Source organism: Apium graveolens, chromosome 10 (genome assembly GCF_009905375.1).
Source record: "Apium graveolens cultivar Ventura chromosome 10, ASM990537v1, whole genome shotgun sequence".
Lineage (NCBI taxonomy): Eukaryota > Viridiplantae > Streptophyta > Magnoliopsida > Apiales > Apiaceae > Apium > Apium graveolens.
Genome location: NC_133656.1, coordinates 32,635,892 through 32,653,401, shown reverse-complemented (window position 1 = coordinate 32,653,401; position 17,510 = coordinate 32,635,892). Strand labels below are relative to the sequence as shown.

The 17,510-nt window shown below is 35.7% G+C and overlaps 1 protein-coding gene across 1 annotated transcript; it reads left to right on the top strand.

The window, feature by feature from the left end:
• Positions 1-13,852: 13,852 nt before the first annotated feature.
• Positions 13,853-17,004, top strand: LOC141690496 (uncharacterized). The gene is made up of 3 exons (XM_074495290.1): positions 13,853-14,446; positions 16,246-16,714; positions 16,760-17,004. The coding sequence occupies exons 1-3, from the start codon at positions 13,853-13,855 to the stop codon at positions 16,846-16,848; spliced, it is 1,152 nt and encodes a 383-aa protein (XP_074351391.1). The 3' UTR covers positions 16,849-17,004.
• The last annotated feature ends 506 nt before the right edge of the window (positions 17,005-17,510 follow it).

Here is a 17,510-nt window from a genome sequence, read left to right as displayed (position 1 = left end):
ACATATTTGACACAATGCTTGACAGATTATTATATATGTTGCTTGTTTCTTACCAGAGTAATGGCACCAAAGAGAAGGAATAATTCAGGAGAGGATAGTACTGAGAGCCGTACAGATCCAGTGATTATCCAGATGTTGGGACTAATACAACAGCAGATGTTACATCTTACGCAGCAGCAACAACAGCAGCATCAGCAACAGCAGCAGCAAGCAGCAGCACCACTTGTAGTGACTTTTAAGCAGTTTCAAGCAGTGAAGCCACCTTAGTTCAAGGGAAGTGCTGATCCTGTGGAAGCCAATGCATGGCTCAAGGAAATGGAAAAGGCTTTTGAATTAGTCGGAGCAGGAGCTGAGCAGAAGACCAAGTTTGCAAGTTACTTTCTGAAGGGTGAGGCGAACTATTGGTGGGAATCCACACGAGCATTGGAAGGAGGTGAGTTTATAACCTGGGAGCGATTCATAGAGCTGTTACTGGAAAAATATTTCCCGACGTATATGAAGAACCAAATGGAGATCAAATTTTTGAATCTGACCCAGGGTGATCTTACTATGGCTGAGTACTAGGCTAAGTTTACTGAATTGGCAAGGTTTTTGCCAGACTAGGTTGATACAGATGAAAAGAAAGCAAGAAGGTTTGAGCAGGGATTGAAATTTTTTGATTCAGAACAGAGTGGCCATGTTTGAGTTGACTTCATATGTGGCAGTGGTTCAGAAAGCAATGGTGATCGAAAGTAAGAGTGACATGTCTCAGAAAGGAAAAGATGGGAAGAAAAGAAAGATAGAAACCTCAGAAGGAGGTCAGCAGCTAAGTAATTTCCAGAGCCGTTTTAACAGAAGGCCAGAATTTCAGGGTAATAGGAATATGGGATTCAGAAGACCACAATCAGGAAATGGAGGACAAGGCAACCGTTTTCAGAATTCAAATCAGCAGAGGCCCAATCGTCCACCAATACTAGATTGCCAGTTTTGTGGTAGGAAGCACTTTGGGAATTGTAATGCTAATGTGACGTGTTTCAAGTGCGGCAGGAAGGGACACTTTGCTAATGTGTGTCAGAATCAGACTCAAGGTTAAAATATGGGAACTGGATGTTATAAGTGTGGAAATCCAGGACATATCGCCAGGAATTGCCCAGCACAAGGTACGACGAGCAACACCCCAAGGCTTACAGGTGCTCCATCTCAGAATGTGTCAAGGATTGAAGGACCACTAGCAAAGGACCAGCCAAAGGCCAGAACATTCAACATGACTATGAAAGATGCTGTTCAGAGTTCAGATGTGGTTGCAGGTACGCTTCCAGTCAACTCCGTAGATGCTAAAGTTTTATTTGATTCTGGAGCTACGAGGTCATTTATTTCTCAAGATTTTGTCGATAAACTGCATTGTGAAGTTAAATTGTTAGAACAAGCATTAATGATAGAGTTAGCTAATAAGGACCAAGTTTTTGTCGACCGAGTATGCCCGAGGTGTGATGTTGAGATAGGAGGACATCATTTCTATGCCAACTTGATACCTTTTAAGTTGGGAGAATTTGATGTTATTTTAGGAATGGATTGGTTGTCAGAAAATAACGCCCACATTGATTGTAAGAATAGGAAAGTAAGACTTCAGACCTTGGGTAGTAAGAAGAAGGTGATATTTCGAGGAAATAGGCAAGAGAAGAAGTTCTTAACGATCGATCAAGTGAAGAGGTTATTACATCAGAATTGTGAAGCATATTTGGCTCATGTGGTAGACACCAACAAAGAAGTTCCAGCACTAGAAGCGATTCCAGTTGTCAACGAATTTTCAGATGTCTTTCCAGAAGATCTACCACGATTACCTCCCGACAGAGAAATTGAATTTGCGATTGATCTAGCACCCGGAACAGAACCAGTCTCTAAAGCTCCGTACCGGATGGCACCAGTGGAGATGAAGGAATTGGCAACTCAGCTGCAAGATCTTTTGGAGAAAGGAGTTATAAGACCCAGTGTATCCCCATAAGGCGCACCAGTACTGTTTGTCAAGAAAAAGGACGGGAGTATGCGACTGTGTATTGACTATCGAGAATTAAATAAGCTGACCATTAAGAACAAATACCCATTGCCGAGGATCGATGATTTGTTTGACCAATTGCGAGGCGCTGTATGGTTTTCTAAAATAGATTTAAGATCCGGATATCATCAACTGAAGATCAAGCCTGAAGACATTCCGAAGACCGCATTTAGAACCAGATATGGGCATTATGAGTTTCTAGTGATGGCATTTGGATTAACCAACGCACCAGCAGCTTTCATGGATCTGATGAATCGAGTATTTAAGAAGTATTTGGATAAATTCATGATCGTGTTCATAGACGATATTCTGATCTATTCCAAAACAGAAGAGGAGTATGCAGAGCATTTGAAGATAGTTTTGGAGATACTACGACAGGAGAAATTGTACGCAAGGTTTTCTAAGTGTGAATTTTGGTTAAAAGAAGTACGATTTCTTGGGCACGTGATTAGCAATAAAGGAGTGGAAGTGGATCCAGCAAAGATTGAAGCCATAATCAACTGGGAGAGGCCAAAAACACCAACGGAAGTAAGAAGTTTCATGGGATTGGCAGGTTACTACAGAAGATTTGTGCAAGATTTTGCAAAGATAGCTACGCCATTGACAAAGCTTACCAGGAAGAACCAGAAATTTGAATGGGATGAGAAATGCGAAGAGAGTTTCCAGGAATTAAAGAATAGATTAGTATCTTCTCCAGTGTTAGTCTTGCCAGATGATCAAGGAAATTTTGTGATTTATAGTGACGCGTCGTACAAAGGATTGGGATGTATTTTGATGCAGTATGACAAGGTGATAGCCTACGCTTCAAGATAGTTGAAACCACATGAAGAGAAGTATCCAGCTCATGATCTTGAATTGGCAGCTATAGTGTTTGCATTGAAGATTTGGAGGCATTATCTTTATGGGGAAAAGTGCGAGATCTACACGGACCACAAGAGTTTGAAATATATTTTTACCCAGAAGGAATTAAACATGAGACAATGAAGATGGTTAGAACTAATCAAGGATTATGACTGTACTATTAACTATCATCCAGGTAAAGCAAATGTGGTGGCCGACGCTCTGAGCAGAAAAGAAAGGTTAAATATGATAACTTCATCAGAGGAGTTGATCAAGGAATTTGAGAAGCTAGAAATAGAGGTTAGTATCCCAAGTTTGTCTACAGAGGTATTGTGTGCAATGTCTTTTCAACCAGAATTATTGGAGAAGATAAGAAGATGTCAGGAGGAAGTAATGAGCCATGAACGAGACAGTTTGACAGGAGAAGAGATAGGGAGTCAAAAGGATGATAAAGGGATATTAAGATTTTCTTCCAGAATATGGATACCCAACGTAGCCGAGCTGAAAGATGAAATTCTTCGAGACGCTCATAACTCCAAATATTCTATTCATCCCGGAAGTACGAAGATGTACCGAGATTTAAGAGAAAACTATTGGTGGCCAAGCATGAAGAAGGAAATTGCAGAATGGGTAAGTAAATGTTATACTTGCCAGCGAGTTAAAGCAGAACATCAAAGGCCCAGTGGACTGATACAACCGTTGGACATTCCAGAATGGAAGTAGGAACATATCGCGATGGATTTCGTAGTTGGATTACCGAGAACCAGGGCAAATCATGATGCTATTTGGGTTATTATCGACAGATTGATGAAGTTAGCGCATTTTCTTCCTATCAACGAAAGATTCTCAATGGATAAATTGGTTCGATTATATCTTAAGGAAATTGTGACACGACATGGAGTTCCAGTATCCATAGTTTCAGATAGAGATCCTCGATTTAATTCAAGATTTTGGAGAAGTTTTCAAGATTGTCTCGGAATAAAGCTGAATATGAGTACCGCGTATCATCCGCAGATGGATGGTCAAAGTGAAAGGACGATTCAGACTATTGAGGATATGCTAAGGGTATGTGCGCTAGATTTTGAAGGAAGTTGGGACGAACATTTGCCATTGGTTGAATTCTCCTACAACAACAGTTATTATGCCAGTACTGGAATGCCGCCTTATGAAGCTTTGTACGGGAGAAGATGCAGATCTCCAATATGTTGGGAGGAAGTTGGTGAGAGAAAGATTTTGGGTCCAGAATTGATCCAGCAGACGAAGGAGAAGATAGAACTCATTCGGAAAAGATTAACAGCAGCTCAAGACCGTCAACGTAAATATGCAGATCCTACCAGAAAAGATATGAAATTTGAAATTAGAGAAGCAGTGTTATTGAAGGTTTCAGCTTGGAAGGGTTTATCAAGATTTGGAAAGAAAGGAAAGCTGAGTCCGCGTTATGTTGGCCCTTTTGAGATTTTGAGGCGTGTGGGAAAAGTTGCGTATGAGTTAGCGTTACCACCTCACATGCAGCATATTCATAATGTGTTCCATGTGTCAATGTTGAAGCGTTATTTGCCTAATTCGAACCATGTGATAGAATACGAGCCAATCGAGATCCAGCCAGATTTATCTTTTGTAGAGCAACTAGTGTAGATTTTAGATAAGAAAGAAAGAGTACTTAGGAATAAGTCTGTATCTTTAGTGCGAGTCTTGTGGAGGAATCCCAAGGTTGAAGAGTCGACTTGGGAATTGGAAAGCGAAATGCGATCCAAGTATCCTCATTTATTTTCCTAGGCTGATTCTGAGGACAGAATCTTGTTAAGGGGGGTAGATTGTAATATCCCATATATTTTCAAATATTATTATTATTATTCGGAATTGTTTATGTGATTTTATGTGAATTTTGGTGAATTATCTGAAAAGTGGAATTGATATCTGAATGTTTATATGTGACATTATTTGAATATTTGAATTTTTATATGTCCAGAATAAAATATAGATAATTGTGGTATTTTTCTGGTAATTTTTGGAGTGTTATATGATTTTATAATGATGTATGAATTATTAATTATTTTCAGAATAATTATAAAATTATTTTATAGAGCCGGGAATCTTCCAACTTCAACCGTTTTGCGTTTTTACCGCCCGAAACTCTTCCGAAAGCTCCTTCCTAACCTAATCTGGTAATTCCGGATATTTTTCGTGTTTTGACTTTTTCGATCCGGATTACGGTTTGACCCGTGCACGGCCCAACGCAATATTTTCAATACGCTAATGATTTCGGTAATCAACAAAACCCGTACTGTAATATCCGGGATATATTGTGTAATTATTTTTGCTATTATACAATTATTATGTGTGTTCAATATCTATTCTGTGAGTTAATTGTTAAGTGTTATCTGTACTTGAATATTCAAAAATAATATTAATTGAGTATTTTAATTTTTTATATGTCCAAAATAAAATATAGATAATTGTCATATCTTCCTAATTATTTTTATGTTGGTTTATGGATTTATAAGAATCATATGAAATTTCTAAAATCTTTTTCCGGGTAATTAAAATCTATTTTATAAAAACAGGAACCAACCGACGTCAACCGTTGTTACGTTTTTGGAACCCGAAACTCGTTCGAGAACTCCTTCCTAACCTAATTGTAATATTCCGAGCATATTCCATGTTTCGACTTTTTCGATCCGGCTTACGGTTTGTCCTGCGCGGGTCCCGGCGCAACATTTTCGATACAATATTTGTTTTGGTAAATCAATAAAACCCGTATTTTCGATAAACGGGAGCTTTTTATTAAACTATCCCAATTATCACTTCGTAATACGTGTAACCAGGCGCTGAGACCAAGACCGCAGTACAAATTGTACTAATTTGGATAATTATCCCGAAAACCGATACCGTTTGGATCAGTTTTTACAGATAAACGTACTGTTTTATATCCGGAATGATCCAACGGGATACACATTTTCCATAATTATAAATAGCATTTTATCGTATTTTATTTCGTATCAAAATCATTTGCAGATAGTTAATTATATAATTTTCAGAGAAAAACCCTAATTACATAAACTGTTCTAAGAATCAAACAGCAAAACGAAGGCGTTACCGATCTCTGTTTTTAAAGCTTGAGTAACCAAAATGAAGGATTTGAGGTGTTCTATCAGATTCTGAGCTTTATTTCACTGCAGAAATCAAGGGTATTTTTCTAAAAATTTATTTATTTTCGAATTTATTTTATTGAAAATATGAATTTTTGTTCGGATGATTGTTTGTATGATTTGATGATTGCATGTTGTATAGCTTGTTTTCCTGATGATTTTCATATGTCATACGTCTGATTTGGAGTTCAATAACATGCTCAAAAGTGGGTTTAATTTTCGAATTTCAAAATTAGGGTTTATAACCCGTATGAATGTTTTCAATTGAAATTTGGGGGTTTTTGATTCAGGGGTTATTAGCTGTTGATTTATAGTGGGTTGTGTTCCTTATAAAATTTGCAATCGATTGATATATAGCTCGTTAACAGAGGATGCTTGAATCGAAGGGAGTTGTGTTTTAAAGATTTGCGATGTTCGCCGGAAACCGGCGATGTTCTTGGCCAATTTCCGGCCAGAACAGGGATGATTAGAATGTTTTGAATGCATGAACAAGTTCTTGGTGTTATGTAGTGTTGATCTGGAGGTGTTGGTGGGGTGAGGACGGCGGGATCGTCTTCTCCGGCCACCCCCGATTTTCCGGCGACTGAAACTGCAAAATTGCAGTTTAGTCCCTGTATTTTTGAAGATGGTGAAGTTTAGTCCCTGTAGTTTGCAAAGTTTTCAAAAATAGGATTCCTATTTATAAAATGTTTAAAAATCATATTTCCTATTTATTTTTATTATAAAAATTCATTTTTAATTTCTGAAAATTCTGAAAATTATTATTTTAATTCCGAAAATTATTTTTAATTCACAAATAAATCTGAATTAATTAGTTAATTAATTTCAGTTAATTTATAATTGATTAATTGGTCAATTAATTCAAAAATTAATTGATTAATTTATTTAATTAATTATTAATTGATTTTAATTAGTTATTTAATTAGATTTAATTATTTAAAAATGATTTAAAAATTCTGAAAAATAGTTTCGAGCTTTAAAATATTATTCTAAATTATTTCCAAGGCTCGATAATTATTATAAAATTATTTCGGAGCCAGAATGGGCCAACCGAACCCTGTTTATTAACCCAAAATTGATCCAACGACCCGTTTTAATTCCGAAAAATGTTTTAAAAATCATTTTAAATACCCGAAAGCATATTTATGACCCGAGACTTCTTTATAGATGATATGTCATTGATTACGTAATGTATTATATGTTATACGTGACCTGTTGTTTGACTATCGGTCTATATATTCGGTGTTTACTTGGTTATTGCATAGATTTCAATCCGTTAATCGGATTTGGGTAAAACAAAGGGTAGATAGAAGTATGTGTTGAATAGAATCCTGTGAGTTGATGATTGATAGATACTTATGATATGTGAGCAGAAGAGGCAAGGCGTAGGAAAGGGAAACAGGTAGTTGAGGAGTAAGACGATTGAGATTGAAAGCAAGTGCAGGATAGTAAGCTAATATCAGGAAAGTGTTCTGAACTCTCTCGAGATATTGTAATTCTTGATAGTCTTGTTGACATTGCAAGTGCTTTGAAGCACGGAAACCTAAATCCTGATTTCAGTTATTGTTCTTGAGCTATGAACCATATTCTTTCTAATCCATTGATTATTGTATACCCAAACAAGAACCACAAATCTACGATACTACTCCACAAATACATACAAACTAAATACCAGACACTGAACTGAATTATTATATACTCAATCCATGATATCTTATGCTTTGAAAGACCAAATCCTTGAAACCCTGAAATGTTGTTTCCTTTGTTATCCAATTCTTTCATTATCCAGCATTCAAGCCTTGAAAGTACCTTGTTGATCTTTACAAGGATTGAAACCCTTTCATTGTTAAACATTTATTGTTGTTAATGATTTCGGTTATTGTTTATTATTGCATATTCCGTTATTATGTTAGAATTGGATTGTTTTTATAAAATTGTGGACCAGATTCATGGTCAGACCATATAATGGTCAAGTTAGGCCAATGTGTGCCTTGGATCCAGTAGTTAGAGCAATGTTGTGTGCCTTGCTCGGGGTTAGTGCGTGACTGATCAGCAGCCTAACCTTGATTTTTAAATTAAAAGTATAATATCCAATTCTAAATCATAATCCATTGTTCACTTGATATCATAAACATATTCACCTGATGATCATTATTCTCAGTTTTGTCATTGTGACTTGCTGAGCTAGTTAGCTCATTTGTGCGATGTTGTTTATATTCTTTCCAGTTAAAAAGGAACCAGTTGGTAAAGAGGATCCCCAGTCCAGCGCGAGAGCTAGGGGTTCAGGTTGAGAAAGCTGAGCTAGTAGGCTTCTTTTGGAATAATTTAAGCTTATAAATGTTTGTAATAATGTTTAATACTCAGTTTGAGTTTGAAATAGTTGGGATTTGAACGGTTTGTAATATATTAGTGTGTTTGGCTTATGTGCATACTTTAACCTGTTGCGGTCCGTGGTGGTTGGTAAGTAGGGTCACTGCATATATTATTATTATCTTTATTATTGTTATAAGCAGGTTATAATTAAGGTGTGTGTGTGGACCCCAAACTTCTGACCCGGGTTTGGAGGGCGCCACACGTACTCTTAAAAGACGGGATATTTTTACGTTATTTTCGTATATGGTGTTTTATAAAAAGCCCAGTTTTGATAATTATCCAATTCTGGTATTGAATTGTATCGTTTTTACAGTTACTTAGCGGCTAAGCAACTAATTTAACGATCCAAAATGATCCAGAACGATCCAATATTTCATAAATATAAATAGCCTATTTATTATTTTGTTTATTCCGTTTATTCATTTGCAACCAGTTAAAATACCGTAAATACAGAGAAAAACCCGAGAAATCGATACGTTCACGAGAATCAAACACACGAACGAAGGCATTATCGAACTCCGATTCGGGCGTGCAGCATATCAAAACGAAGCTCTCGAAATCTTCTTTCTGAATCAATCATTAGTTTTTGCCCAGAAATCACAGTAATTTTCTTATTTAATTATTTATATTCGAATTATTTGATAATTAAATTATGAAAATTTGTTCTTGATGTTGTTGATGTGATTTGATGCTTCCATGTTGTAGAGTATGTTTTTCTGGTCAATTTGGTATATAATATGTCAGATTTTGAGTTCTGCATCATGTAGAAAAGTGGCTTTGATTCTCGGATATGAAAATTAGGGTTTTGAAGCTTTGAATGTTCTTAATTGGATTTAGGCGTTTTTGCTGTGGGGGTTATTTGTTTAAATTGATTGCATGGTTAAGTAGATCGTTGTGCAACGAATCGAATGGTACCACTGGTTTTAACAGACGGTGTCGGGAAGGTGGTGATCGGAAAACGGGTCGAAACGGCGGCGGAATTTTCAGGCAGTGATTCCGGCTGTTTCGTTGATGTATTAAAAATTTTGGCTGTGTAAATGAGTTCCTGGCAACGTAGTGAACAATCCCTGTTGATTTGGTGTATTTCTGGGTCGGTTTTGGCTCGCCGGAAAAGCTCGGGATCGCCGTTAATGGCGATCGCCGGCGACCGGTGACGGGGACGAGGACAAAGTGCAAGTAGGTCCCCTGAGTTTTGTAATATTTTCATTCGAGTCCCTGTACTTTCAGAATTGTATAAAAACAGGATTTCTGTTTTGTTTATTTTCAAAAATTATATTTTCTTTTTATAAAATTTTCAGAAACTGATTTTAATTATTTTAAAATTCAAAAATTTATTATTTTTTTTAAATTTATTTTTAATTACAAAATAAATCTTAATTATTTAATTAATTAATTTTAGTTGATAATTAATTATTTAATTGGTCAATTAATTTAAATATTAATTGATTAATTAATTTAATTAGTTATTAATTAATTTTAATTGATTATTTAATTAGATTTAATTATTTATTTTTGATTTAAAAATTCTGAAAAATAAATTCGAGTTTTAAAATATTATTTTAAATTATTTTCCAAGCTCGATAATTTTTATAAAATTATTTTCGAGTATTCGAGCCTTATTATTTAATTATTAAATGATTCGGAGACCCGTTTTATTCCAAAAAATGTTCAAAAATTCATAATAAATCAACCGTTTATCCGTTTAATATGAAGCGAACGCTTACAGACTCAGAAAAATATTGCGCTTCCAATAAAAATACTTTTGAGACTTAATTTCTTTTGTATTACAATGTCATTTGATTTGTGTATCAGTTTGAGTCGATATTTGATCGATAAATGTTAATATTGAATTGATTTTAATTCTGAACGCCTTAGAACGTATCTTTTAATGATCTGACTTATGTGTTACATGAAATATGTGATTATGTGTTATATGAATGTCATGACTAGGTGTTGCATGATATGCATGCTATCTGTTTACAGTTTTAAAATGTCATGCTAGTTATAAACGATCGGATAGCTGTCCAGACGTATAGTTACGTCGATTGAGTTTGGTTCTGTCAATTAAGATAGTTCTTTTGTTTATAGAATCGAGTAGCAAGGAGTACAGTCAAGTGTTAGACGGAGATAGTAGCCATCAGTTATAAGCTGAGTTATAGTAAGAAGTTATCAAGCATACCAGGCAAGTACCCCTAACTTCACTTATTGTTCAAGTGACGGTTATTTTGAATCATATTATGCAAGTATCTCTATCTTCATTTATCATTCCATTGGTATTGACTCTAAACTTTATTCTTTCAATTTCCATACTATTCTAAGTTCAGAATAGTTAAACGTTTTATATTTCGCTATAAATTACTCTATACAGTAGAACATTGAATTGAGATTAGCGAATAACTAATTGTTCTAGTTATTTCGCCATCGATTGTTGAGATAACTCTGGACCATGAGAAATGGGGAGTTATATGGTTAAGGATTTCCTTTGATTCGGCTCCTTTGATCAAAATGTTTTATGGGTTGGATGAATGCGTAAGTGACCGGGACGGACGGTCCAGCGGAGGGCTATTTCTATGTGTTGTATGAAATATTATGACACCATTTTTGCCACAAGCAGGTAAATTGCCTTTTTATTTGAGTACTCGTATTTTGGGGACATGTTTCTATGAATCATGACCTTGTGCTATCACACGGGCTGATCAGCATGTGATAGTACGTCCGTCGGAGTTAGATTCCAATCTAAAAATTATCATTTATTGTTGATAGCTTGTGAAGCTTTATTATTGATCAAATATTACTGCTTTCATCCCTTTTGTTCAGTTAATATCAGAATGTGGTTTATCATTTCAAGTACATTTTATATTGCTTGCTGAGCATTTCTTTCGCTCATACTTGTTTATCAATCTAATCTTTCAGCTAAGCTAGAGCAGGCATGAGATCCAGGTTTGGTCAGAAGTCGAGTGCTTGTAAATAGTGGTGTGTATTCCAGGTAGACTGTTTTGGGACGCTTGGATAGTCTAGAGGTTTGTAATAAAATTTGAATAATTTGTAAAACTAATTAGACTTATGGTCTGTAATAACAGTTGGTTTGTATTAGTGCATGTTCCATACTATAACCTGTGATCGATCCAGTGCAGGTAAAGGGGTCGTATTTATTATATTATTCCGCTGTGATTATTTTATTACAGTTTAGTGGCAAGTGACCCCCAAATCTAGACCCCGGATTTGGAGGGCATCACAATATATATATATATATATATATATATATTATACTCGGGAACATCGACTCCCGGTTTAGAAAATGTTCACCTTTGGGTCCCCTATACTAAGGGTATACGCAACTACTGCATATCTCTAGCATAGGTATTATGCAACTTATAAGCATTTGAATCAACAATTAGATATCAAGATTACGAAACAGACATGCATATATACCATATCAGTATGCTCCAATATATCGCAAAAATTTCCTAATAACAATCATGCACTTATCACAAGATAATGCATATACATATATTTACATCACAACAACAGTATAATGGGTAGAAAACTTGCCTGAGTGTTCCCGGATAGACTTAAGCTTAGAGTGGGTCTGATAACCTATGAACAACAACATAAGTCGGAATTAAACCCCGGTCGCTTAAGAAACTAGACTTTAACCAATTGAACCTTAATGTTCGCTTATGGTCACTTCTACGCTTAACGAATCACATAAGTCGTTCGAGTACCCTCGGCTCCACCATTTTTAATAAATTAACCATTAAGAATTTTAAGGCGATTCTTTCGCGAATACTCTATTAACTGCCTAATCCACTTTACATAATTGTTTTATACTCCAATTAGTCATTTAAGGGCCTTAACCAAGGTTTCAAAGTAAGGCGAGGGGTAATGGTTCGTTCGCGAAACGCCGTTACTTAAAACGGTTGTTTCTCCTAAACCGTACATCGGATTCAAGCGAACCACATATCAAAATGAAGTTCGTAACATGAACTATCTAATCATTGCAATGGTCAAAACCTAACAGTGAGTTCACGGGTCCTGAAGTTAAGAACAAAAAAGTCTAAGGTAAATCGGGCATTACGACGGCTATGTTTACGCGATTACCAAATTTGTACCACTCCAAATCAATCCACAATCAACTTATAACCAACATTACAACCAAAATCCATCCAATCCTGACTACATCAGTCCATTAATTCATGTTTTATCCAACTCATTCAATCACAACAAAAGCTACTAACCATACTAAGGTTCATTAACTAATAACCAAGATTTAACCATCAAAATCACTACAAACTCAACCAAACTTTAAGCAAACAAGCATAATGCTTTCCATATACTATATCAATCACAACCATTCCTAAATACTCAAAAGTAAAGCTAGGGTTTGGAGTTTATACCTTCTTGAAGCTTCTTAACACACCACAAGAGCTTTGAATGCCTAAAAGAACCTTGATCCTTGCTTATATAACCTTAAACTTTCATAAAAATTCAAGAAAACTAAAGTTATTTTTTGAAAGTTACTATTCACCATCTTCTTCCTTGAATTATTGGAAGAGAGTCATGGAGAATTGGAAGCTTAAACTCCTAGGATATGCTTATCTAATCATCAAGAAGCTAAGGAAATTACCTTGGATTTGTTTATGGAGTGAAGCTTGAATTTTTGCAATTTTTCTTCTTGAAAAAGAGGAAGGGCCGAGAGCTTGCTTCTTGGAAATGGAAAGTCAATTTCTAATTTTGTGTTATGAATTTTCCTTGGCTTGGTTGATATCTTTTGTTTGTTAATTAGATTGTTACCATGGTAAAAATTGTGTGGCTCAAAATCATCCAACCAATCCTTCCCACTTTGTCATGCTTATGTCATCTGCTTATGTCATCTTGTTACACTTGTCTTCCTCTTGTTGGTGTGATGACATCATCATCCACTAACCTCTTTGATTAACTCCTAATTACTTGGCTAATGATCGCTGATCTGTTATATAGTTCGCTTAACTTTCGTTCTCGTTTATCGTTTGAGGGATCATACCCGGGATCTTATTACTTGGGTTCCCTTAACCTTTCTCAATATATTATATTCCTTTTATGATCCTCTCTTATAATCCTTGAATTTAAATCCTTTTAATCATGTTACCTTATACTCAATTCTTTCTGTATCTGGTGGATTTTCGGGAAAAATCAAAGTGTTCGAATTTGGATTCTGACGATCTTTACATACACTTATATACCATATAGAGTACTAATAAGATCTCAGAATATCAATAAAAGAACCCCTACATAGTGTGGCATGAAAAGTTTTCTTATTCAGCATAATCAGCAAAATCACTATTCATAAGGGTTACAAAAAGTCCAAAATTTTTGGGGTTATTACAGTTTTTTTCCTGTTTTGTGCTAGTATATCACCCTATATAAACAAACCTCATTTCTTCTAAATCGATACATATAATACACACAGAACATATTAATGGCGAAAGAGAATGGCGGCAGATCGAGCAGCGTTGTGATTCGGTTCAATGAGCAGAAAGGGTTCGGGTTTATAAAACCGGACGACGGCAGCGAAGATCTGTTCGTTCATCATACGGAGATCAAATCTGACGGCTTCCGTACTCTCCAGAGAGATCAAGCCGTTGAGTTTTTCATTCAGATTGACTCCCAAAGTAACAAGACTAAGGTCGTTGATGTTACCGGAATCAACAGATCTTCAATTCAGTCGCGACGTGGTGGTGGGAGAGGCTTTAATGGAGGAGAGTGTTATAATTACGGAGCGTTTGGTCATATGGCTCGAGATTGCGAAGGAGGAGGACGACGACGTGGCGGCGGCGGCGGAGGAGATGGTTGTTTTAAGTGCGGCGGATTTGGTCACATTGCCAGAGATTGTGGGAATGGACGTGGCGAAGCCGGAGGTGGAGAGTGTTATAGTTGTGGTGAGCCCGCCCATATGGCCAGGGATTGTCCGAATGGAGAACGTGGACGTGGAGGCGGAGGGAATTGTTTCAGCTGTGGAGAGGGAGGACACTTCGCCAGAGATTGCCCCATACTGCTAATGAGCAATTTCATTGTAGTTCTTATCTTGGTGGCGATTAAAGGATTTTACTATTGTTTCCTTTTTCTGGGATTGTTTTTTTTGTGGGGGATTTTTGCTTTGCCAGTCGGTTATACAAATATTTATTTATCCACTTTGGTTTAAATCAATTGTTTACTTACATTCCGCTGAGTTTGTTGTTGGTTGGTTTAGTACTGCATATTGATGTTGTGCTTGTTTGCTTGTGTGATTAATATGCCCTGTTTTAGCTTGTTTTTTCAGCATGCTTAATTAGAGGATTTTTTTTGTGTGTTCTTTGTTTCTCATTTGTTGGCCATTGCCTCTAGGCTAACACTATAACATATTATATAATACATCGCATATGAATATAACAACCATGTACCGATATTTTATTACGAGATCACTGAAGTTGGACGGAGATGTTGTCGATTCCAAATACATCGAATTTCAATTACCTTCCACCATAAATGTCGGACCAAGAGAAATTACTGTTAGTATCCACATATCTTCAACTAAAAGATTACATAGACCCAAAATTATCTATCGTAATCCGAATCATCAAAGCCTGAAAAGAAAAAAAATTGTAAACACTGCAAAATATTTCATCACTCAACGGTCTAAACAATTATTGAAAATAAGTTGCTTCAAGTGATATATTTCATAAATTTCAAATAAATCATGAAGGACTGCATTATGTTTTTTAACAAAACACACGCAAACTGAGATTCAAAAATCATACTCTTTAAATTACAAAATATTACTAGAAAATCGTCCGTGCCACGGGCTATTATGCTAGCAAATTATAAATCCGGAAATAAAGATTAGTAAAATCTCAAATTATTAAAAGAAAAGAAACCCAAAAAGGATTCTAAAATTCTATTTTGCAAATCTATATTATACTATAATAGTCGGAATAGGGTATAATTTGTAGTTTGGTTAACCCCTCATTTTGGTTATCCCTTTCCATCACGACCGTTAGATCTTCTTCATTAAATAATCAGACCTGTTAGATCTAAATACTAAAAAAATATACTCCACAAGTTCTCAGTTCGAATCCCGTCAACAACAAATATTTATATTATTATTTGTAAAGATATATATAAGTTCTTAGGTTCGAATTCTGTTAACAACAAACATTTATATTATTTATAAAGATATATATAAGTTTTCAGATTCGAATCTCACTCACTAACAACAAACATCTACATTATTATTTATGAATAAAATCTCATCAATCATATACTATTTGTACTATTTGAACATAACTTGAAATTATAATTATATAATCATTATTTAGTATTTAATTATTTATATAGAATTTTAATAAAATTATATGAAATAGAATTAAAAATATATAAATATTAACCAACACATGTGCATCGCACGGGCCGTAAGCTACTCCCTATATCCCATTCATTTCTATACACCTTCCTTTTTTGAATGTCCTATTCAATTCTATACATTTCAAACTTATCAAAAATAGTAAAAAAATTATAATATAAAAATCAACTACACCCACTACTTTCTCCCGCTACACTCATTTTATTTATTAAATATTGAATGATCTCACCACTTTAACTAACTTTATACTTTTTTCATTAAATTATAATTTTTCTTTTTCTCTCATCCCACTATCTTAATAAAAGTAATATTATTTTATTATATTTGTTGTCCTCCGTGCACAAAGCGACGAGACCGAGGGAGTAGTATTTAATAAATCTGGAATCCGATATAATCTAGGTTTTTTTTCCTGTTTTGTGCCAGTATATCACCTATATAAATAAACCTCATTTCTTCTAAATCGATACATATAATACACACAGAACAGATCAATGGCAAAGGAGAATGGCGGCAGATCGAGCGGCGTTGTGATTCGGTTCAATGAGCAGAAAGGGTTCGGGTTTATAAAACCGGACGACGGCAGCGAAGATCTGTTCGTTCATCACACGGAGATCAAATCCGACGGCTTCCGTACTCTCCAGAGAGATCAAGCCGTTGAGTTTGTCGTTCACATTGACTCCCAAAGTAACAAGACTAAGGCCGTTGATGTTACTGGAATCAATGGATCTTCAATTCAGTTGCGACGTGGTGGTGGAAGAGGCTTTAATGGAGGAGAGTGTTATAGTTGCGGAGCGTTTGGTCATATGGCTCGAGATTGCGAAGGAGGAGGACGACGACGTGGCGGCGGCGGAGGAGATGGTTGTTTTAAGTGCGGCGGATTTGGTCACATTGCCAGAGATTGTGGGAATGGACGTGGCGGAGCCGGAGGTGGAGAGTGTTATAGTTGTGGTGATCCCGGCCATATGGCCAGGGATTGTCCGAATGGAGAACGTGGACGTGGCGGCGGAGGGAATTGTTTCAGCTGTGGAGAGGGAGGACACTTCGCCAGAGATTGCCCCAATACTGCTAATGAGTAATTTCATTGTAGTTCTTATCTTGGCGGGGTTTTAAAGGATTTTACTATTGTTTCTTTTTTATGGGATTGTTTTTTTTTGTGGGGGATTTTTGCTTTGCCAGTCGGTTATACACATATTTATTTATTCATTTTGGTTTAAATCAATTGTTTACTTACATTCCGCTGAGTTTGCTGTTGGTTGGTTTAGTACTGCATATTGATGTTGTGCTTGTTTGCTTGTGTGATTAATATGCCCTGTTTTAGCTTGTGTTTTCAGCATGCTTAATTAGAGGGTTTTTTTGTGTGTTCTTTGTTTCTCATCTGTTGGCCATTGCCTCTAGGCTATGACAGAACCTTGTAAAGATACAATTTTATTGCTTTTATTTAAAAAAATAGTTCTGTCAATTAGCATAGTTGCGCACAATGCTATTATTGGTTTGCAAGCACCAATGATTGAAGTGTGTTTGGTCTTGTTAATCTTACTATATATTTAAATGCATTCATGATTTGAATTTGATTAGTTACTATATGTGTATCTGCACTGCATGTAAGCTTATGTTAGTTATGACTTATGATGCATTTATTTTTTCACGGGAACTAGCTTCTTTATCACTCTAGATTTTCAGTTGCTCAAAATCCCTTTTAATTACTAGACACTAAAACACTCTAGCTGAACAATCTTGT